The sequence below is a fragment of the Manihot esculenta genome, chromosome 5, assembly GCF_001659605.2.
Source record: "Manihot esculenta cultivar AM560-2 chromosome 5, M.esculenta_v8, whole genome shotgun sequence".
In the NCBI taxonomy this organism is placed as follows: Eukaryota; Viridiplantae; Streptophyta; class Magnoliopsida; order Malpighiales; family Euphorbiaceae; genus Manihot; species Manihot esculenta.
Window position 1 is genome coordinate 29,252,069 of NC_035165.2, and position 22,800 is coordinate 29,274,868.

A 22,800-nucleotide genomic window follows, 5' to 3' on the forward strand; every position below is an offset into this window, starting at 1 on the left:
TGTCTAATTTACGTTCATTTCCTGTTTGCAATTGTGGAGCATCTAAATTTGCAGCGCCTTGGAGAATGATGAAAAACTCATACAGTTCCTTGGGACTGAATGAGGGATATGAACATGTCAAAGATCAAATTCTGTTAATGGATCCATTTTCAAATATTAATAAACCCTACTCAATGATGAAAAACTCATACAGTTACTTATGGGACTGAATGAGGGATATGAACATGTCAAAGATCAAATTCTGTTAATGGATCCATTTTCAAATGTTAATAAAGCCTACTCAATGGCATTAAGAGTAGAAAAACAAAGGGAAATCCAAAATGTGATGGTCGAATCAAGTGAAACAACTGCTGTAATGCTTGCCAAATCTCAAAACTTCAAGAGAGACAATGGAACCAGTAATTTAAAGTTTGGATTCAAGAAAAAAGATTTCAAGAAGGAAGAAAGATTTTGCACATACTACAGTACAGGACATGTCAGAGAATCTTGCTTCAAGCTGGTTGGGTATTCTGATGGCTACAACAAATTTAAACAAAAAAAAGGTAAACAACAAGCAAATCTAGCCTGAACCTATATCCATAATCCAGGACCTATCTTTATCTAACATGCTAACAAGGCAAAGAGATGATGACTGACCTGCAAAATATGTTGTGTTTGCATTAGACGTCTCTGTCATAGGTGTCTTTCCCTTCATTGGCTTCATGACTTCTTGCTGAACCAGATTAGGTAGATTGCTTGCCCAATCATCATATGAATTGCTTGAGGTAAGATCCAGAGGTGAATCAGCAACTTCAGGCATTCAACTTACAGCATTTGCTTGTTGTTTGCCTTTTTTTTGTTTAAACTGAGAATCTTGCTTCAAGTTGGTTGGGTATCCTGATCGCTACAAAGAGTTTAAACAAAAAAAGGCAAACAATAAGCAAATGTTGCAAGTTAAATGCCTGAAGCTGCCGATTCACCTTTGGATCTTACCTCAAGCAATTCATATGATGATTGGGCAACCAATCTACCTAATTTGGTTCTGGATCTTACCTCAAGCAATTCATATGATGATTGGGCAAGCAATCTACCTAATCTAGTTCAACGAGAAATCATGACGCTAATGAAAGGAAAGGCACCTATGACAGAGATGTCTAATGCCTTTTTTTTGTTTACCCCATAGGAAGGCATCCTTCTTAAGCAAGTCTCTTAGGGGTTTGCAGATGGAGCCATAATGATGAATGAACTTTCTATAATAGCCTGTGAGGCCAAAAAAACTCCTTAGCTCTTTGATAGATTGCGGAACAGGCCATGAAGTCATTGCATCAACCTTCTTAGAATATGTAGCCACTCCCTTCCCTGAGAAGATGTGCCCCAAATATTCAACCTCAGCTTGGGCAAAGGAACATTTGGATATCGTAGCAAATAATTGTTGTGCCTGCGGTACTTGAAAGATTGATTCCAAGTGTTTCAGATGTTCTTCCATGTTAGGGTTGTATACTAATATGTCATCAAAGAAGACTAGGACAAATTTCCTTAGGTAAGCTTGAAAAATGTGATTCATGAGTGCTTGGAATGTAACTATAGCATTCGTTAATTCAAATGGCATCACCTTAAATTCAAAGTGGCCATGGTGTGTTCTAAATGTTGTTTTTGAAATGTCCTCTGGCTGCACTCTTATTTGATTATAACCACCCCTCCAAGTCAATCTTGGAAAATACAGCAACCCCATTTAGCTCATCCAGTAGGTCATCGATGATTAGGAAATTTGTCCTTGATTGTGAAATCATTCAGCCTCCTATGATCTACACAGAACCTCCAAGTGCCATCCTTTTTCTTCACTAAAAGCACTGGGTTTGAGTAGGAGTTAGTGCTTGGTTGAATTACAGAATTCTCAAGCTTTTCAGCAACCAGTTTTTCTATCTCGGTCTTCTGAAAGTGAGGGTATCTGTAAGGCTTTATGCTGATTGATTGAGCTGCTGGTTGTAGAGGAATTGAGTGATTATGAGTTCTGAAAAGAGGCAGTGCTTTAGGTTCTTCAAATACTCCTTTATACTTCTCAAGGAGTTTCTTTTATACTTCTCAAGGAGTTTCCTTTATACTTCTCAAGGAGTTTCTTCAATTCATCAGGCATATCTTCTTGTTGAGAAATAGCAAATAATTGTTCTTCTTCTGTTTGTGGTGCAAATACTTCAATGCAGAAGTGTGGAGTTTGAAAATCACTCCCATTCTTATGCATTAGTTGTTGGAAATCTACACAAGGCATCATCTTGTATTCCTTTGCAGCGTCAGTCATTCCTTGCAACCGAATTATCTTTCCATCCCTCTTGAACACAATTCTGGATGCTTCAAAATCAAAGAGTACTGGATTGAAACTCTTCATCCAGTCCACTCCCAAAATTACATCAAAGCTGCCCAAGTCCAACACTCTGAAATTAAAGGAGAATGTCTGTTGTTGAGTCTTCCATGAGAATTTGCTACAGTATTTGAGATCAGTTTCCTCCCATCTGCAATTGAAACTGTAATTGTTGGCACCTTTATTAATGCCAATTTTAATTCCTCAGCTACTTTAGCACCAATAAAGCTGTGAGTGCTGCCACTGTCAACCAGCATCAACAGTTCTCTACATTTGTGTTGGCCCAAAATTCTTATTGTCTCATTGCCATGACCACCTTCTATAGCATTGACTGATATTGTGACTTCTTGTTGCTCTTCTTGTACCTTGTTGCCACAATAGGTCTCTTCTTCTTCACAGGCCCTTCTTGAATCCCCTCAATCATTTCTTCATTGTCATTCCCTCAATGCTAATAGCCATCACTGTCTTCTGATGTTAACAAGTATTCCCGAGGAAATACTTATCCCCACACCTGTAGCAAGATCTGTTCTGCCTGGTATTCTGGTTGGAAGAAATAGAACTTTGTGACTTAGAACAACCACTGCTTGGTTTATAAGGCGGCTCAGTAGATAAATATAAGGCCAGGTTAGTGACCAAAGGATATAACCAACTTTTGGGATTGGATTACACAGGAAGCTTCATGTCAAGCTTAAGTCTGAATGAGATCGATCCTAAGCTTAACCAGGCCAAACATCACTTATTTTGTTCAGCAGCTAAGTCAACACATGCAAGCTCCATGTCAAGCACATCTAGATGCAGCACTCCATGTCCTCAAATACCTTAAAGGTTGCCATTCCAAAGGACTTTTCTTTCCAGCAAGAAATTCAATACAGCATATAGTGCAGATTGGGCCGCATGCCCAACCACAAAAAGATCATTGACAGGTTACTGCATCTGTCTTGGCTCCTCACTGATTTCTTGGAAGTCAAAAAAACAACCAACTGTGAGTCGATCCTCAGCAAAAGCCAAGTATAGGAGCATGGCAAGTATTGTGTGTGAATTGCAATGGATCTCTTACATACTTAAAGATTGTCAGTTAAAAATTTTGCTACCTATTCCCCTCAAATGTGATAATCAAGCTGCTTTACACATGGCAGCCAATCCAGTCTTTCACGGACGTACAAAACACATAACTATAGATTGTCATATTGTCAGAAACAAACTTACTGTTGGCTTTATCTCAACCTCACATGTTTCTTCTAAACTCCAGTCAGATCCACTAAGCCCCTATCTCAACATGTTTTCTCATTCCTATTATCCAAGATGGGTTGGTTGATTTCTCTCCAACTCCATCTTGAGGGGGTGTAGAAGTTAAAGACTATTTATTTTAGCTAGCTGAATTAAAGTTCTAGGAGACTCCAGAAGAAGATTAGCCAGCAAGAATTAATTAAATTGTTAGTAAACTATTATAACCAAAAGAAGCTGATTAGTTGAGCTGAGCAGCAGTTATCTCAGCTGTGTATAAATAGTAGCAATCAAGCAATAAGAATACATCTTCTTCTTCTTCTTCTTCAATTTTAATTCTCGATTAATTCTTGATTATTCTCTAGAAACACTTGTTTGTTCAATACCCTTCGTATAACAACAAAGTAAGCCTTCAACCATAAATTCATTGCTTAATGAGCCATACCAGGTCCAACACGTTTATCCTCAAAACCAAATTCCATGATCTTCTCTATGTTCAAACTTCAGCTCTGCGGCTATCCAGTTGCAATTAACTGACAATTCATTGGTTCAGCTTTATTGAGATCAATCATAAACAATACGGTGCTTTCTTAAAAAAATAAACCTCTCTTTTTTTTGGGATTCAATTTAAGGCAAAGGCATATCTAGCAAAGAAAGTATATACTACCTTTAACAATCCATCCTCCCTCGCCCCTCAGCAGGCTTTAAGAGAAAACAACTAAGCATTCTTATAAAATTTTCTTGCCATTTATCCATATTAACAACAAGGGACTAGGCAGAAATGTCACGTAAACAAGAAATAAATTACGAATCTGGTAAGAGAAACTTTAGAATAGCTACACAGACTAACATGTTGCTCAGCAAGTTTAATATTAAGCATGAAAATACAGTTGATTTCAATGTCACCAAATTGGTTATGTGGATGAATTCCAACAGCACTTGTCAAATCTATGTCAGAAAATAAAAGGTAAACATAAAATGAAAATGTTGACATGCATGAGCCCATGCACAGGGAATTTGGAGGAAGACATGTACCAATTTGCAAAATTTGATGTCATTAGCATCAGCCTCCATATGCAGCTTGGAAAAAATAACGCAGATAGCCATGCGTATACTTTTGTTGTCTTTTCATGCTTCTTCAAACAGCTACTACTACTACTACTTACAAACTCAATCTATACTCATCATTCTCAAAATGTGATTCTTTTTTTCCTGAACAAAAATAATCAGATTCACGAAACAAATCCCATGCCAGCCTTTACCTAACTACATTTACAAAAAATCCCCATCTTCCTCTTCAATATCCTCATCCTCACTGTCCCACAACAAGTAATCCTGGTCCTCTTCTTCATCCACTTCTGAAAACACTGAAATCTTCACACCACTGCAATCAGACCTTGCTCCTGCAAGTTCATTAAGGAAGTTATCCATATCACTCTGTAAACAAGCCATATTCCCTTCAAAATGTGTCACTGAAAAGACCCCATCATTCTCTTCCCAATCCTCACTTCTATTTGTACTCTTGGGCACCAAATCGTTTTCTGTAATCTCTCCATTCTCAACCCCAAGCCAGGGTACCCACAAATCCGCATGCCTTCCCAACGCCCTATCCCTGTCCCCCACCACCACCGTCCCCAAATTCGCCTCCCTTGCCCTCTTCAAAATGTCGCAGAAGTCTGAATCATCCGATACCAGAAACAACCAATCAACCCCTCTATTCATTGAATGCTCAATCTGCCTCTTCAATGCCCAATCCGCCGCTTGTGGCTTATCCTCCACCGTCTTCACATAAACCCCTGCTCTCCTCAGCTCCGATGCCAACCCATACCCAATTTTTGGGGTTAACAATCTCCTGGCCTCCTCATTATACTTGTGATTTCCAGAAATGAATCTCTCCTTGAAACGCTGCCGCTTCTTCCCCTTGAGCGACTTCATTCTGTTCAGTTTCTTTTGTCTCTCGCGCTCATGAAGCTGCCTAAAATGCTTTTTGAGATCCAAATTAGTCTTACACTTTCGGCCGCAGACTCCACAGATATAGAGCTCAGAAGGAGTGACAAGCCCTTTCCTTTCAAGAACGTCCAACTGTTTCCTCTCGCGACGTTCCTCGAGGACCCAATTGGGAAGATGGACAAAAGCATGACGATTGGCATAAGCTGACATCTCTATAATATCCCCGAACCTTTGAGCAAGCTGCTTAAGAGCCATTGCAGCCGGATACGGTGGGCCACGCGGCGGCTTGTTATCTAGGTCCCATAAAACGACAACCCTATTCTTTTTGGAAGTGTAGACCCCTTGCCTGTTCCTAACCATGTCGATCTCAGATGTTGCGGCGGAAGAAACGACATGATCAGCTGCACAGGCGACATGTAGGCAGCGGGTACAGTGGAAGGGGTTAATAAAGGAGAGTTTAGAAGGGAAAGTGAATTTGTTTTTGAGATTAATGGGGCTAGCGAGAGATTGAGGGAAATGGAGAAGTGGGAGTTTTCGCAGAGATGTGTCGATGGGGTTGCAGAGTGAAAGTGAAACCATCGATTCTTGCCACTCAGATATTTGGCGATAACAAAGCGATGAAGATATTGTCAGAAGAGAAAGAGAAGGATATTGTCTGAAGAAAATAGGCCAGTGGTCCATTTGGAAAAATGGGCTTTCGGTCGATCCAATTTCTTGATATTCATATACATATATGGAAAAAAAAAATTATTATTTAAGCTAAATTTGTTTTACCGAAAATATTATTCAGAAAATTATTTTTTATATTTTATATTATTTAAAAATTAAAAAAATTAATTAATAAAAAATGTTTTCATAGTTAAAGAAAACATCAAGTATTTTTTACAATTTGAAAATTTTATTTTTAAATTAAAATTAAATAATAGAAAATAAGATTTTTTGTTAAAAAATATTTTTTAAGAAAATAAAAAAAATTATGGAAAATATTTCATAAATATAAATTTATTTATTTATAAAAAATAATTTGTATTTGGCTTTTAGGTGGAAAATAGAAAACGTTTTCTAACAAAAAAAACTTATTTTTTATTATTTAATTTAATTTAAAAATAAAATATATTAAAATATTTATATTTAAAAATATTAATAAAATTCTTAAAATATAGAAAAATAACTTATTTTTTAAAAAAAATTATCATCTTTAAAATCAATTAAATTTTCTTATAAAATATTTTTAAATAACTAATTTTTCTTGAATAGTTCAAATATTAGATAATATGTAAAAAATGTTTAGTAGAATAAATGAAATTTTAGTCTATACAACATAAAAAAAATTCATTAATTAGTTACTTGAATTTAAAAAGTATATTAAAATATTTTTAATATTTTTAAAATATGTTAATATATTTTAAAAAATAAAGAAAATAATTAATGAATTTTTTTATAATATTTGAAGTACAAAATAATTTTTTATATAAAGGGCGGATGTGCAATTTCAACGTGTGTGGAGATGTGAAAAACTTTGATTAGTATTAATGGGCATTTGCTTTACAAAAAATACTTTTTTTCATAGCCATACTTAACCTTTTCCATGTTATTACTAAAGAAGTTATATTAAATATATATACTGTAATGTAACATCCAAATTTAATTTGGCTTTTGCCTGAATTATGGCAATTATCTTCCCGATTATAATAGAATATATTATTATAAAAATAAATTTTTTTTTAAAATAAAATTTTATTGAATAAAAAGAGATATTATCCCAAATAGAGAGATGATAATATTCTCTAACTAAAATACGAATAGTTAGAGTGGCATGATGATAAACTCATCTAGCATAAATATTAGTTTTAGAGTCTAACAAATATTTACAATGCAGTCATTAAAAAGCACCTACAAACGGTTCATAAGAATGAAGTCATTAAAAAGTAAAAATTCTGTCACAAAGAGCAAACAGTGATGGAAAGCTAAAATTTCAGTAATTACCGGCATACTATTACTAACCAGAAACACAATATTAAAATAAATCTTAAACTTGAAACAAAACTTCATCAGTCAACTGAAATTGTCCAAGTTTAGAGATGACGCACAGATTTAGAGAGGAATGTTTTCAGAATCATGAGTAGGGTTTGAGAAATAAAACAAGTTTCTACCCTGATATAAAGTAGCAGTGGTATTTCCATACAAAGTAGCAGTGGTATTTTCATACAAAATACTTTTAAAGTCTGAGATATGATACATGACCTTTTCCATAAGGTGAATTGCTGAATTTTACACCTGATTCCATAATAATGAGTTTTTTATTGACTATAATCATCCACAGAGCATTACAAAAATTTTTTAAATTTTATATTGAAACTTCAAAATTTATAATAAAAAATTAAAATATTATCATTAGACTGCAAATCTCTCAAAATAAATTAACGATTACTATTTCATATACTTAAATTATAAGTAACAATTTAAAAATTATTATATTCTTCTCTAATATTATAAAATAAAATAATGTTTAATCTTTTGGCAATAAATAATGGGTGCAGTTAAAATTATAATATTATTAAATATAAAATAAATTATTTATTAAAATATTATTATTATTATTATTATTATTATATTTATATAGTGAAAATTTAAATTTTTTTAATAATTTTAATTTTTTATTAATATATTATTATAATAATATTAAAACAATAATTTTATAATTTTGACTGCTATATAAACTCTAAAATCGTAATAATATGTTTTGTTTTTTCCTCCTACTACTTCCAAACAGGATGATTACTTACTAAATGATGGTTGCCTTTATTATTATTGTTTTTTAATGAATGAATTGGAGGAGTTGAAATGATAAGTAATTAAGTATTCTATGGATAAGTTGAATATTGCTTTAATATTCAGTTGGTGACAGTCACCAAATAAATATTATACAACTCAACACTCTTAATTTTATTTCTTTAAGCCAAATTAAAAATTTCCATTCCCTCTCCTGTCAATTTTCTCCCCACCCAAACAGAAATCATTATCACATCCTCAGTTTTAATGTACAACTTTTTTTAATTCTAACGGTATGTAAACTTCGTTGCAATTATATTTAAATTTAAATTTTGAATTGAAAATAATTTATTTACGTGAATTATTTTATTTTATTCGTATATCATACATATAAATATTATAAATATAAAAAATATTGTATAATTTAAGTTAAAATTTTAAAATTTAATATAATTCAATTCAAAATTTCTAAATTTATACTATTTCATTACTAAACTTTTAAAATTTTATTATTATATTTCATTTTCATCAGATTAGTATAAAAAAAAATTATAACAAAATTTCTTTCTATTTTCTAGTTATAAATTTTTTTAATTCTTTTGGCTTTTAATTAATACAATATTTGTGTCTGTAATTATACTGACTTACACTATTAAGTAATAATAAAATATTAATAGCACTATAGAAAGTATATTATAATTTTTATTTTTTATTGAAATAATTGTTTATAATGAGTATAATAAAATTTATTGTGATGGATACTAAATTAAAAAATTAATAAATATGAGATATGTTGTAATTTCTGTTGAAATTAGTGTCAAATAGAAAAAGTTTAAGTTATAATTTTTTGCACTAAGCTAATCGGATGAAAAAAAATTTAGAGGTTTTAGTTAAATTATATCAATTTTTAAAAGATTTAAATTAAATTACAGAATAATAAAAAATTTTAAATTTTTTATATCAATATTATTTATCTACGTGACATATTAATATAATAAAATAATACACGCTATGTTGTTACATCAGAATACATATTTTTATGGATTCAAATTTTAAGTTTAGATATAATTGTAATAAAATTTATAATTTAGACAATTTTATTAATTTTTAAAATTTTAAATTAAATTATGAAATAGCAAAAATTTTTAAATTTTTCATATAAATAAACTAAACTTTTAATAAAGTCAGTTATTATACTTTGTCAAATAAAAAAATTAAAGTCAGTTATTTGTTAATAGGGGATTTAGATAAAAAAATCAATCCAATCAATTTAATTTCATAATTTAGTTTGATTTATATAATAAATGGATTGATTTATTTTTATTTTTTTAATTTTTAATTTAATTGATCGAATTTAATTTTAAAAATTAAAATTTTGATAAAAATAATCCAATTGAAGCTTTGAATATGAAACTTTGATCAAGTATAACCTTTACTCACACAAAAAAAAAAAGTATAACTTTTACTCTGTTTTGATGGTTAACTCATTGAAATAAAATGCAAGAGGTCTAAGAATCCAATCTCAGCATCCTTAATTTTTTTCTTTTTAAAATATTTTTCTTATTTTCAAATCAAACTATTCGCTCTTAATAAATTTAAGCAGTTGATTTTATATATATTTGATTTTATTCTTTTAGTCATATCAATTTGATTCGATTTTTATATTTTTAAAATTTAATTTTTAATTTTTTCTTAATTTAATTAAATGGATTAATCAGCTTATTGTGAAAAATAATTGGAGTAATAAAATTAATAAATAAAAATTATTATTTAATCTCTACTATAATGAGAAAATTAACTATTTAATTTTAATTTTTAAAAATATAATAATATATATATAATTTTAAAAAATTTATCAAAAATTTTTTCCATAAATTTAAGGAATAAAAAATAAAAAAATATCTAAAATATTCTCACTTTTTAGTGTTTAAAGTAATTTTAAAAATATAATTTTAGAATAAAAAGTTTTTGTCTCACCTTTTAGCAATAAGAGTAACGGTATCAATGTTTCAAAATGACTACATAGATGTTTTTAATAGACTTTTCAAAGTCATGGTAGTAAAAATATTTTAATATATTTCTTAAAATTAATTAATTAATTTTCTAATATTATGAATAGACTCTTAATTCTGATTTAACCGGATTAAAATATAAGATGATGCAAATATCAGTAATTTAAAATTAATTTTTTTAAATTTTATTTATAAAAACATTAAAATAATATAACAGTTTCCCTTAAAATATCTCTTTAACATTTAAAATGATAAATTTTTTTTCCTGAAAATTAAAATTTCCTCATAAATTGCAGTAGCAAACAAGAAGTTAGGGTAATCTCCAAAGCTTATATAGGGCGTAGTCGCGTAGAAGCGGCAAAACACAAAACCAGGGGGGACCCCTCCTTGAATGAAGCTTCTTCATTCACGGGTCTTTTGCAATTCCTTGAATTAGACTAAAATAATTCTGCACAAACAGATTTAGAATCGTGATACGTACGTATAAATAAATATAAGAGATAGTTATATTCTATTCTTTCGATTTTCAATTTTCATTTAAAAATAAAAATTTTTAAATTTATATATAATAAAAAAATTATTTATTTATCTGATTTATTTCTTAAATTTATTTTTTAAATAATAATTTACTAAAAAATATTTTAAATAAGTAATATGTCTTTAATTACTATACTAAATCAGGCTATGCATTTTTAGAAAAAAAAAATTCTTTATTACAAAGAGTCAAAGGCCTAATTGATTTTTAAGTTTAAATAAAGGAAAAAACTTTATAGTTTAATTCAAAATATATGTTAAAAAATATAATTTTAATTAAAATACCTATAATTAAATTATATATATATATATATATATATATATTGAATGATTGATTAAATAAAATAGCTAATTATTATATCTTAATTTTTTATAGTATGAGAATATATCAGTTTTCTATAATTAATGAATTAATTTTTAAAATAAAAATATTTATTGAAGTTTATTATTGTAATTTTTATTAAAATATATAAAATTACTAATTTTACTAATAATTAGTAAAACAATTATATAACATGTATTTATATCTATTAAATAATATACTAATTAATTTTGATTTGATAATCTTTTCAAATATTTGATTTTCTCTCTCTATTGATTAAAAGATTATATTGAAATTAAAAACATTTCTAAAAATAATAAAAAATTTAAGTGTACGTTTCCATATATAAACAATGAAATTATTGAAAATTTTAAGTTAACATTTAATTACTCAATCTTTTAAAAATTTAATTATTTAATTTATACACTTTCCTTCAGTTATAGAAGCTATTATTTTCTGTTATACTTTTATAAAGTTTAGGAATTTAATAGTTATATTTTATAAAAATTAATTAATTATTATTTTTATCCCATAATATTTATTATTTAAAATTTATATATTTAAGTTAATAAAATTAATTAATAATCTTAATTTTAAAAAATTATTATTAATAGCTTACATTAATTTTCAAATTTCACAAAACAAAAATATAAATGCGTTTGTTTAAATCTACTTAAATCTCTCTTAATTCCATAATGAATCGGTCCACCAAAAAATTTATCCAAATTCTGTTTTAAGAAGGAAGACTGTCGTTCTCGGTAATTAATTTAACGTTGGACGTGGTTAATGTCCATCTCTTGGAAATTGTCACCTTCTTTACTTTGTTTTACTGTTTGCTTATACACCACCTTCCTGCCTTTCTTGAACCAGTCTTAGTCCACGCCACGCCTCCTTATAAGCCTCTTACGTCTTCCGTCTCCATCTCCTTTCTTTCTTTCTAACAAAACAAACACGCCTGATCAATCACATAACACAAACGCAAGGCACCGGAGAAGGCTTTGATTTCTGCAGAGAAGAATGCTTGAATGGGAACATCTTCTGCTGGTGGCTCTCTCTGTTATAGCTCTTTCTGTTATCTTTATTGTGTTGTTCCGGAGATGTTCTTGTTTACGACGAGGTAAAGGCGTTGTTGACGTGACGACGACGACTAGAACGGAAACCTTGCAAGATGGGATTGCAAAGCTTCATCAAGGGAGTCTTCATCGTCAGCTTGAATTAGACGGCAAAAGAAGAGGAAATTATTATGTTTTCCGACGTGGGGTTTCAGCTAGACCTTTGTTCAATTGGGCTGATCATCCATCGCTTATTACTGACGCAGTTGAAAACGGATGGTCGAGATTTGGTTTTACTGGGTATATGTCGTCTCCATCCACGAGATCATCCCTGTTAGGTTTCTGTGCAGTCGGTGATAATGGAAACGAAGGGGAGACAGAGATAAGCTGGGAAGTGTGTCAAGGATCAGCTGATTTCATGCAAAAGATAAGATTAAATTCAGGGTTAAAGAAGATTAACGTAAGTAATCCTTCTACGTTTGCAGCTTCTGTGATTAGAACTGCTCTGCCTTTACCAGGGCCTCCATTGGGGAACTCAGCTTTTCCTCAAGAAGCTTACTTTGAGATCACAGTTCTGTATTCTCATGGTGATGATCATGATGAATCTATCACCAAGAGCAAGGAAGGGGAGAAGATTAAACTTATCCAGGAAAATTCTAACCCGAAGCTGAATTCAGAATCTTTAGCACATGTTAGTAGCAGCCGTGGATTCAACAAGATTGAAGAATTGAAGATTGCTGGTAAAGATGATGATAAAAGTGAAGCAGTTATGTTATCTTTAGGACTTACTACAGGAGGCTCTCTTCCTCTGAAACATCCTGGAAGCTATCCTGGATCCATAGGATTCAACTCTAATGGCTCTGTCTACCTTGAAGGTAAGCTTCCTCTTTTTTTTCTTTAGCCTAGTTCCCAAGTTTCTATGTTATGAATCAAGTTCTTGCAATGAAGAACATATAGCTTCTTGTAAATTTGTGAAATGTAGCTCCAGAGATTAATTTGCTTCTGTGAAGAGGCACTAGAAAGTGGACAACACACTAATAAATAATTCTCCAACCTAAGTTATCTCCACTACCAGTGAAAGGCTAATGAATATGTGGTCCACTACCTAATCTAAATCATTACCTATGGAGTGGAGAAGTATTGTTTGTTTAAACGGTAAATCAAATGCTTACACTATGCTAAAAATTTAATCCAAAAATAATGGTTGGAAGGAATCTGAGCATGATGCTGACCCATTTGGTCAATATAAATTCGAACCCATTAATGGTGGCATGCTACATTGTTTCTTGGAGTAGTTATCAGGCGTTGACCGAACCAATTATGTGGGTTGATTCAAAAAAACAGAATCATCTAACTAGCAAGCCAAATTATAGCAGTTTAATACAATTATAATATATTTTCCTCAACTTTCAAGTAATTATACACATGGGTATTTGTGTTACAGGGACGAAATTGGTGTTTGAATCAGAGAAAGGAGAATGGGCAAGGAGAGATAAAGTGATTGGTTGTGGATTTGATCCAAGGCAAAAGAAAGTATTTTTCACAGTAGATGCAGAGCTTGTACATGTAATTCATTGCAAGTCAGAGGAATTTGGGACACCATTATACCCAACAATTGCAGCCAACAATGACATAATAGTTCTTGTCAATTTCGGACAAAGTTCTTTCAGTTATGCACTTGCAAATGCTCAACGAACACCGAATCCTTGCTTCATTGGCCCTCTTGTAAATTCCTCTGCTTTGGGATATGAAGATAGCAAAGAACTTTTCTCAATGGGAAGGATAGATTCACAGTGGCTTAATAGAAGTGGAACTAGAGGTACCCACAATGGCAATGGTGCTAATAATAATAACAACAGAGCTGTTGAGTTCGATGAAGAATCTGAGGCTGATTTGTTTGAAATTGTCTTGGATGGTTCTGCAACTGGAAGATCTCCAAACACAGTGGCATATCACTAACAATTCTCTGCATTGAGTGTTCACTGTTTGTGTTTGCTGAGTGCCATGGATTTGTCTCTTTGCTACATAGTTAACATCGGAGAAATACAAGAAGATAGAAACAGGTTTTGTTGAGGACCATTCTTTACTCATACATTTGTTCAAGCTCTTGTACAGAAAATGCTAATGTTTTTTTTTTCTGTTCGGCAATACTGGCTGTTTCAGTAGCTTCTCGCTTTTGTAAGTAGCCGTTAGCTAAGAGCATACAAACAAAAATGATTCACAAAGATGGGAAGCTTTTTTTTTTTTTTTTCTTTTCTTTTTTCTCTTTTGGCTTTTGGGTTGGATTAAAAATGAGGCTGCCTGTTCTCTCATGGAAACAGCAATTACTTGTAAGTCTAAAAATATGTTTTCAGCTGGAAAAGGTCAGATGGGTGCACGACATAGGATACTCTTGACTAGAATTATAGTTTAGTCCAAGATTAAGAAGGAGATTAATTCCAATTTCCAATTTTTATATTTGTTGCGTGAAAGGAAAAGTAACGCCAACAATTTTATACTCTGTTTGGGAAGAAAGAAATTAAAAAAGGAAAATAATTAAAAAAATCTTTTTTTTTTTGTGAAAATTTCCCCATTATGTCCTTTTACATTTTCTTTATTCTCCTATTTGGCTTGAATCCAAACAGGTGCTTGAAAGCAAAGCGCAATTGGTGAAGTCATGCCATCGTCAACAAATATATTCCTGAAGCACAACGCCATTTACACACACCTGACGCCTGGCGCAGGCTTTTCTCTTTATAGTTTCCTTCTAGAAAAGAGACACCAGAATTTTCATCCTTTTCATATTTATAAATTAGGTCCTCAAAAAGGAACAATTCATTCCACAAGTAACAAATAATTTAATGATAAAAAATCCTTTTTCTGGGCAAAAAAAAATAGAGAATAGAAACAAGAAAAAACCTTGATGAAAAAAATATCTTTCAAACCAAATATCTATTAAAAAATTAAATTTCGTCAACTTTAATTGGAAGACAACGTCAAGGAAAAGAATCATTCCTTGATGAAGACATTAAAAACGAAAAAAAAAAGAAAGAAAAATATGTATGTACCCTCCAGCGAAGGTCTAACGACCCTTTCCTGAGGTGGTTTGGTTTTGGGGTGTGGTGCAGTGAATCAGCTTTTTGTTTGTAGGTAGCTGTGTGAGAATAATATAATTGCGGGGTTTGACCTACACAAATTGTATTAGTGGTGGACACATTACTTAGAGATTTGGCAAATCTTTTATTCCAAGGATGTTTTATATATTTTTCTCCTAATAATTACTTATTGGATAACTTACATTTTAATTTTTAATTTTTAAATTTTAATTTTATATTTTTAAAATTAAATATTTAAATTTTTTTATCATTAATACATTCAAATTAAATATATCTCCATATTTTAATCATCTATTTTTACCATTAAAATGTGAAAATATCTCTATTACACTTTTTAAATAAATAAACTACACTTAATCTTTAAGTTTTAACACAATTAATAGATTAATTCTTATAATTTTAAAATTATATACTCAAATCCCTGATGAGTCTGTCCTCATTTATTATAAATTAAACATTTTAATCTTTTATGTTTTATTCAAAAACACACTTAAATCTCTATTAATTTTTATTTATAATATCTCATTTAATTAATTTTTAATATTTTTTATTTTTTTTATTTTCATTATTAAAATACTCCAATACTTATCATTTCAAAATTTTCAGAAAATACTTATAATTTTAATTATTTTTAAGTAATACTAAATAACTTTTAAATATGTCATAAATTTTTATTAAGAGTATTTTAGAAAAAAATTATACTTTCAAGAGAAATTTGACCATTCATTGATTTTGAACTAATATATCTAATAGATAGAAGAACTCTAATTTTAAATTGAGAGATTTAAAATTTTAATTTTAAAAATATAAGAATTGATCCGTCAATTATACTAAAATTTGAGAATTAAAATATAATTTATATAATATAAAATTTTCACCTATATTAAAAAAAATTTAAGTATTCATGAAAGTATTTTAGATATTTAAAATATTTACTATTTTTTTAAAGAAATTATGAGTAAAAAATTTTTTAATTTAGATAAAATAATTATATATAAATTTAAGTATTTAATTTAAAAAATATAAAAATTTACTCATTAATTATATTAAAATTTAAAAATTAAAATATAATTCATCATATTTAATCCCTTCTTCATAGATTTTCGTGCTGTGTCAAATGTCTACCAAACTTTTAGTTTTGATTTACTTTTTAATGTTTTTTTTTAAAAAAATATATAAACCTTAATTATAACGAAGTTTGTTGACTTAAAAAAATAATAATTTTGTAATTTTTTATATTTATTGTTTAAATTTTTAATTTTAAATTAAAAAATCTTAACTTTTAAATTTATTATAATTATACTAACTTTATAAATTAATTTTAATCAGATTTAAATTAATTTATGCTCTTTTATCTCATAAATAATTTGATTAATTGAAATTAAATCTTAATTAAAATTTTAAAATTTTAATTATATAAAATTTTAATTTTTTCAAGATGAGGATTCTTTTATACTCTAGTGAAGATTGTATGTGGTTTTAGTTGTCGGATCTTCTTAATCTGTATTTGGTGGCTAGAGATTCATGAAGGAGCCGACACTCAAATTGCTGATGGGTTTGTTTGTTTGTTTATGGGTCTGGCGGTTCTCTTTTGCTACTACATGTGCCTCTTGGTGTCAACAAATTGTGTTTTGAGCTATGGGTTTTTTGGCTTTTGGATTGTTTTTTTTGGCAGCCATGCAAAGTTTTCTGTTGTTTCGCTCTATTTATCCCATTAAAGCTTCTATTCTTGTAGTTGGCAGTACCTCCTGCTTTGGCAGTGCGTTGCACTAGCCAGATGGGCTGGAGCTATTCTTGTGGAATTGGGCTTCTGCGCTTTGTGGTTAGGACAACTTTCCTTTAGACTTTTAGTTTATATTATTAATATTAATTAATATTTGAAGATATAAAATAATTATAAAAAATTATAAAGTAATTTTTCATGATATGATCTAAGAAGAAAACCTAATTGCTAGTTGGAAACTTTTTGCTAAAATTAGAAAAGAAATTATTATTATTATTATTATTACGCGTTCTAGAAGGGAACTGGATTTTGTTCAACGAGGAAAGGATCTGATCCAAATTCAGGATTTGCTCATCGTCCCTGGAAAGAACAGCCCATTCCCTTCATACATTGTCCAGGATATTGCGTAGAGTTATAATTTGAGTAGTATTTGTTTGGAATTATTTATTTTATAAAAAGAATTGAAATAAATTCTCGTTAAATTTAATTCTTTAAAATATTTTTTTTAAATTAAAAGAATTAAAATTTTACATTTTAACTAAAAAAATAAATAAAATCAACACAGATAATAATGTGCGTCAAAATTCAGGAGCTGCAACTTGTGCGGGTTCCTTTCGAGACAGTTATGGTAAATGGTTACTTGATTTTCGTTGTGTGTTGGGAGTTTGTGATGTGGTTGAGGCAGAATTATGGGTCATATATCATGTTTTGAATGTGGCTTGGAGTAGGGGATGGCGGAAAATTATTATCCAAACTGATTCTCAAGTTGCTATTCAGCTTCTTCAAGGTCAAGACAGTGGTATTTATAAACTGCAGTATTTAGTTATTAATTACAGAACTCTTATCCGACGGGAATGGGAGGTTAAGGTCGTGAAAATATATAGGGAAGCTAATATGGTAGCGGATTATCTTGCGAATAGTGTGCATGGTGGAGTTTTTGGTATGAGTCTTATTGATTTCCCTTCATCTAGTATTAAGCTCCTCTTGGATGCTGACTGTATGAATGTTTTTCATGATCGTATAATAAATTAAAAGGTTTTATCCCTCCTTTTTAAAAAAAAAAAATAAATAAAAAAATAAATTAAATTAAATAATTGTAAAATAAAAATAAATTTTTAAATAATGGAATTCAAATATTATCTTTTAAGTTTTATTCCTATATTTAGTCTTGTTTGTGTTGTGCCCTAATTTATAAATGAGGCGGTCTGTAAGGATTGATTTGAGTTTTTTTTTTTTTTTTTTTCTTCATAATTGTAAACATAAACAGATAACCATTAAGCTTAAATTAAAAATTAAATCATGGACATGAAAAATGCAAGAAAGGAAGAAGAGGGCCCTAATGTTGATTGGATTGGAACTGGTGGAAGGGAGAATAAGAAGCAGCTGCCACCCAAAAAAGCACTGAATCCTAATCTTTACGCAATGACCCAAACACATGATGATCACTATCAACCTCGCACATGTTGTGTCTCTTCTCTTACAATCCATAGCTTTCAACTTTGGAGCCTATGGCTTAAAAAGATAGTATGGACTATACGCAGCTTTTTATAGTATCACAGAACCAATGCCTTAGCCAAGAAAATACGCAACGTTCAGAAGCCAAAAGACAAGCTAAAGAAGCAAACACAGATTAGATTCTACGTTGTTTGAGTTTGACAAGAGGGCCATAGCTGTATCATAATTATATGTACACCATATTTTGGAACCATATGCATATCTTCTCTACGCATCAAACCCTTATGAGATTTATATATACGTTAAAATTGTACTTGAAAAAAATGAGTGGCCTGATTAGTAGAAGTGCGTGATTAGACTGCGAGGATTGTGCAAGTTAGATAATAATAATGGTAAGAAGAATGAATAAAGACAGAAAGATGAGAATATGTCATGAGAGGCGAATGAAATTTCGAATTCAAGTCTTATTATTTATTCAGAGATATTTATTTTTATGAGATTATTTATCACTATTATCTGTATTAAAAAAAAAAAGCATTTAGCAATAATGTTGTGGTGTAAAGGTGGGTGGGATCATGTGATGCTAAAGTTGAAGTCTCCACATGGGGCACAAAAGCACTGTGAATTTGAAGAGAGGATATGACGACTGCAGCTTTCGTTTATTCGTTATCTGCAAAATGGTAGAAAGAAGGCATTGTTAATTGGTTAGGAGATCACTTTGATTGAGACGCATCATATCTGCCTTACCAAACCAACTTGATTACCAAGAAGACTAACTCATCTGAATCAAAATAAAATAATTTAGTTCGATTTAGTTCATTTGATGAAATAAAACAAAATTTTTTTAATTTTGACTCATTTTATCCACATTAAACTATTAAACTTTATCATGTACTAATTTCAGAGTTGAATACAAATTATCAATATCATTAATGACTTGTCAGAAAAAATAATAAATAGTCTCTTTTATTATTGATTATAAAAAAAATACTTATTCTAAATAAAATTAATTATTGTGATTAAATTAATTACTTATTATTATAATAATATGTATAAATAAGTATGAAAAGGTAGGAATATTCTATTTAAAATGTTGAGAAAATTACATTTTAATTATTTATATTTTTGCGCTTTTACATTTTAGAAATTAAAATAATTTTTATTGTTTCAGAATCTGAACTTTCAGACTGTTAGCAATTTAAGAATTCAGTGGCTAATGACATTAAATATGCTGATATGACATGCTGATATTATCGTCATGTCATCAATCTTTTCCTTTATAATTTAAGTATAAAAGTTTAAAAGTATAAGTTTTTAAATAACAAATAAAATAAAATTTTAATCATTAATAATAAAAGTGTATAACTTTCAAAATATAAAAAAAGAAAAAGAAAATAGGAAATAGAGTGAGTGAGGGAGAGAAGAGAGAGTAGTGAGATAGAGGGGGAATGGGACAAAAACAAAAAATTCTCTCTATCTCTCACTCTCTCTCTATTTTCTCTTATGCCTCTCTATCTTACTTTATTTCTCTTCTAATTTTTTTTCTCACTACTTGATAGTATGTCTATTCAACTCTCTTCTCCTAAAATTTATCCATAGGAGTAAAAGAGAAATTTTGACAGAAAAGCAAAGTGAGATAGAGAGGTACAAGAGAAGAGAGAAATATTTTCTCTTACAATTGTCTCTTTCTTCCTCTCTATCTCACTATCTCTCTCTTCTCTCCCTCTCTTCTCTCACTCTTTTCCTTATTTTTTTATTCATTTTGAAAGTTATATGCTTTTACTGTTAAGGGTTGAAACTTTATTTTATTTATAATTTAAGGATTTGTATTTTTAAATTTTTGCACTCAGATAATGTTAACATAAAATGATGGACCCATTGAAATTGCGACGCATGTACAAAAAAAGAAAGGGACCATACCAGCCCGTCCGATCCGACCATCTTACGGGAGGACCACCCGTCATAGAATGCAAGTCCGACCTCATACATCTCCAACCTCACCCATGCAAGGAGTGCGCAAGCCGACCTCATTAAAGCATACAGATTCCCAATAGGGTCATCATTGCACGTGGTGGTAAAACTGACAGATAAGACGCAAGTGATGGACATAGCATAGCGAAAACGACTCATCATTTATTAGCTGATTACCCACCATAAATGAGCTGCTTGACTTTTTTGTCACAACACTCCACCATCATGTCCGATAGGACGATCCATTAGAATGCACCAGAGCAATCAGGGTATTAATAATCCTGAACCAATTATACAAAGAGACGGATTTTTTAGTAAAGCTCAGATCTTAGTAGCTTTGGACACTCGAAGAAAAAAAGAATTCTCAACATCCTTAACCCCAAAAAATCATTCTGATCCCCTATCCACTCTTAACCACCCAGTCAGATCCATTAACTTCTCCATGAATCAAACTCTCACTTATGTGTCATCATCTCCTTGACCAACCGGATCTCAGCCTTATCAATTGGCACTGTCTGTGGAAAATGAAGAAGGATTATCTAATCAATCGGAGTTTTTCAAACATAAACCCATTGAGATCCACCATGGCAAATCAAGAAAACAACCCATCAAAATCCATTAGAGACGAAAATCCAACCCTCGAAACCCTAAATCCTTAAAGCTTTCCTATGACGATGTTTCCATTTCCTCCCATCCAAACATTACCAAACACACCTTCCACCAGCAACCCCCTTATGCAAACACATATATCTAACCAGGATCTGCAAGCGATATTCGTGTAACTGCAACAAATGATGATGTGGATGAATCAAATAATGCAGCAAAGGGGTCTCACCTCGCCTATGCCCACAAATTTAACACCCATCACAGCCCCCAATCAAACACCTACGCCAACTTTTATTCCAGAAACCGAAAATTATGACCGAACTACCATGATACACTTGACCCAGAAGAGAAGAGAAGGCAAGTCTGCCAGGGAACCTCCAGTCAAGTCTAGAAGTCGTACGGTAAGAAATCAAATAGAGAAAGATACAGATAGGCTGGAGAGGTACGAAGTAGAAAGCAAGGACAAGGGCACCAGTTCGAAAGCTCCCGTGTTTAGTGAAAAACCAGCATAAAAGATGAGGGAGTAGCGGAGATGCTAGAAAAGCATAAGAATTATTGGCGGAGTTAAAGAACCAAGTAGGAGCCCCCACAGGCCTAAGAACGACCTCTCCATTTGTAGCACGTATCCGGGAAGAGACTATTTCTAAGAAGTTTCAAATGCCAACCATGGGTTCATATAACAGCATGGGCAACCCCAAGGACCATGTAATCAACTATAAAATTTTTATGGAGTTACAGACTCACTCTGATGCCTTGCTTTGCAAATTATTCCCCACTATCATCACCGGTGCGGCTTTAACTTGGTTCAATAACCTAGAGGCAGAAAGTATCAAGACTTTTTCTGACATGGCTAACTTGTTTATGGAGAAATTCATAGCCAGCGTCCCATCCCAAAGGAAAATAAGTTATTTGGAGACGGTGAGACAAAAGAAGGACGAGACCCTACAGGAATATGTTGTCCGTTTCAACACAGAAGCCCTCCAGATCCCTAACCTGGATGAACCTCGAGCAGTGGAAGCCATGCAGAAGGAGACTACCTCGATGGAGTTCTTTGGGTTCCTAAGCAGAAAACCACCATCCACATTAGCCAAGCTCATGCAGAGAGCAAAAAAGCACATCAGGTAGGATGATGCCCTCATGACCAGTTGGTTTGCTAGAGAATCCCAAGAAAGGGATTAGATGAAAAGCCGGCTGAAAGATCGAAGGAAAGAGCAGGTAGATCGAAGGAAAGAGCAGGTATATCGAAGGCTTGATCGAAGTACCGGGGCCTTAAATAGATATCGAGACAGTAGAGAAGCTGATCGTCGATCTAGGCCCCCTCTCCATCGAGACATTACCCCCTTTGAATGTCTCCATGGCAGAAGTATTGGTCGCTGTGCAAGATAAGAACCTGATCACATGTCAACAACCTTTGCAGTCGGACCCCAAAACCAAAGACCCCAACCAGTGTTACTAGTTCCACAAAACTAATGGTCACGATACGAATAACTACTACCAGTTAAAGAATAAAATATAAAAGCTAATTAAAAGAGGCCATTTGAAGAATTTTGTGAAAAAAGGGGCATCACCCAAAAACAGGCTAGAGGAGAGAAGGGAGCCCATCAGGGAAAGGGCAATAAGACTCGTTAATGATGGATCCAGTGGGACCACAAATCTAATAGTGAGGGAAGAGACAGGACAACCCCTCTAATCTAACAGAAAAAGAAGACGAGGTGGCAAGCTAAAAGAAGTGGAAGTCCTATAAGTCAT

General features: G+C 31.2%; 2 protein-coding genes across 5 annotated transcripts; one reads left to right on the plus strand and one right to left on the minus strand.

The window, feature by feature from the left end:
* Positions 1–390: 390 nt before the first annotated feature.
* Positions 391–6,195, minus strand: LOC110615495. 4 transcript variants are annotated; one of them, XM_021757353.2, is made up of 3 exons: positions 4,595–6,195; positions 637–883; positions 391–516 (listed from the first exon to the last, which is right to left on the minus strand). In XM_021757353.2, the coding sequence occupies exon 1, from the start codon at positions 6,188–6,190 to the stop codon at positions 4,832–4,834; it is 1,359 nt and encodes a 452-aa protein (XP_021613045.1). In that variant the 5' UTR covers positions 6,191–6,195; the 3' UTR covers positions 391–516; positions 637–883; positions 4,595–4,831. The 4 variants fall into 4 exon arrangements, with proteins under 4 accessions (XP_021613045.1, XP_021613044.1, XP_021613046.1 ...); XM_021757352.2 differs by having other exon boundaries at positions 391–883; XM_021757354.2 differs by lacking the exons at positions 391–516; positions 637–883 and adding an exon at positions 1,768–3,284.
* A 5,643-nt stretch (positions 6,196–11,838) lies between these two features.
* On the plus strand, positions 11,839–14,370 carry LOC110614819. The gene is made up of 2 exons (XM_021756491.2): positions 11,839–13,076; positions 13,646–14,370. The coding sequence occupies exons 1-2, from the start codon at positions 12,167–12,169 to the stop codon at positions 14,158–14,160; spliced, it is 1,425 nt and encodes a 474-aa protein (XP_021612183.1). The 5' UTR covers positions 11,839–12,166; the 3' UTR covers positions 14,161–14,370.
* The last annotated feature ends 8,430 nt before the right edge of the window (positions 14,371–22,800 follow it).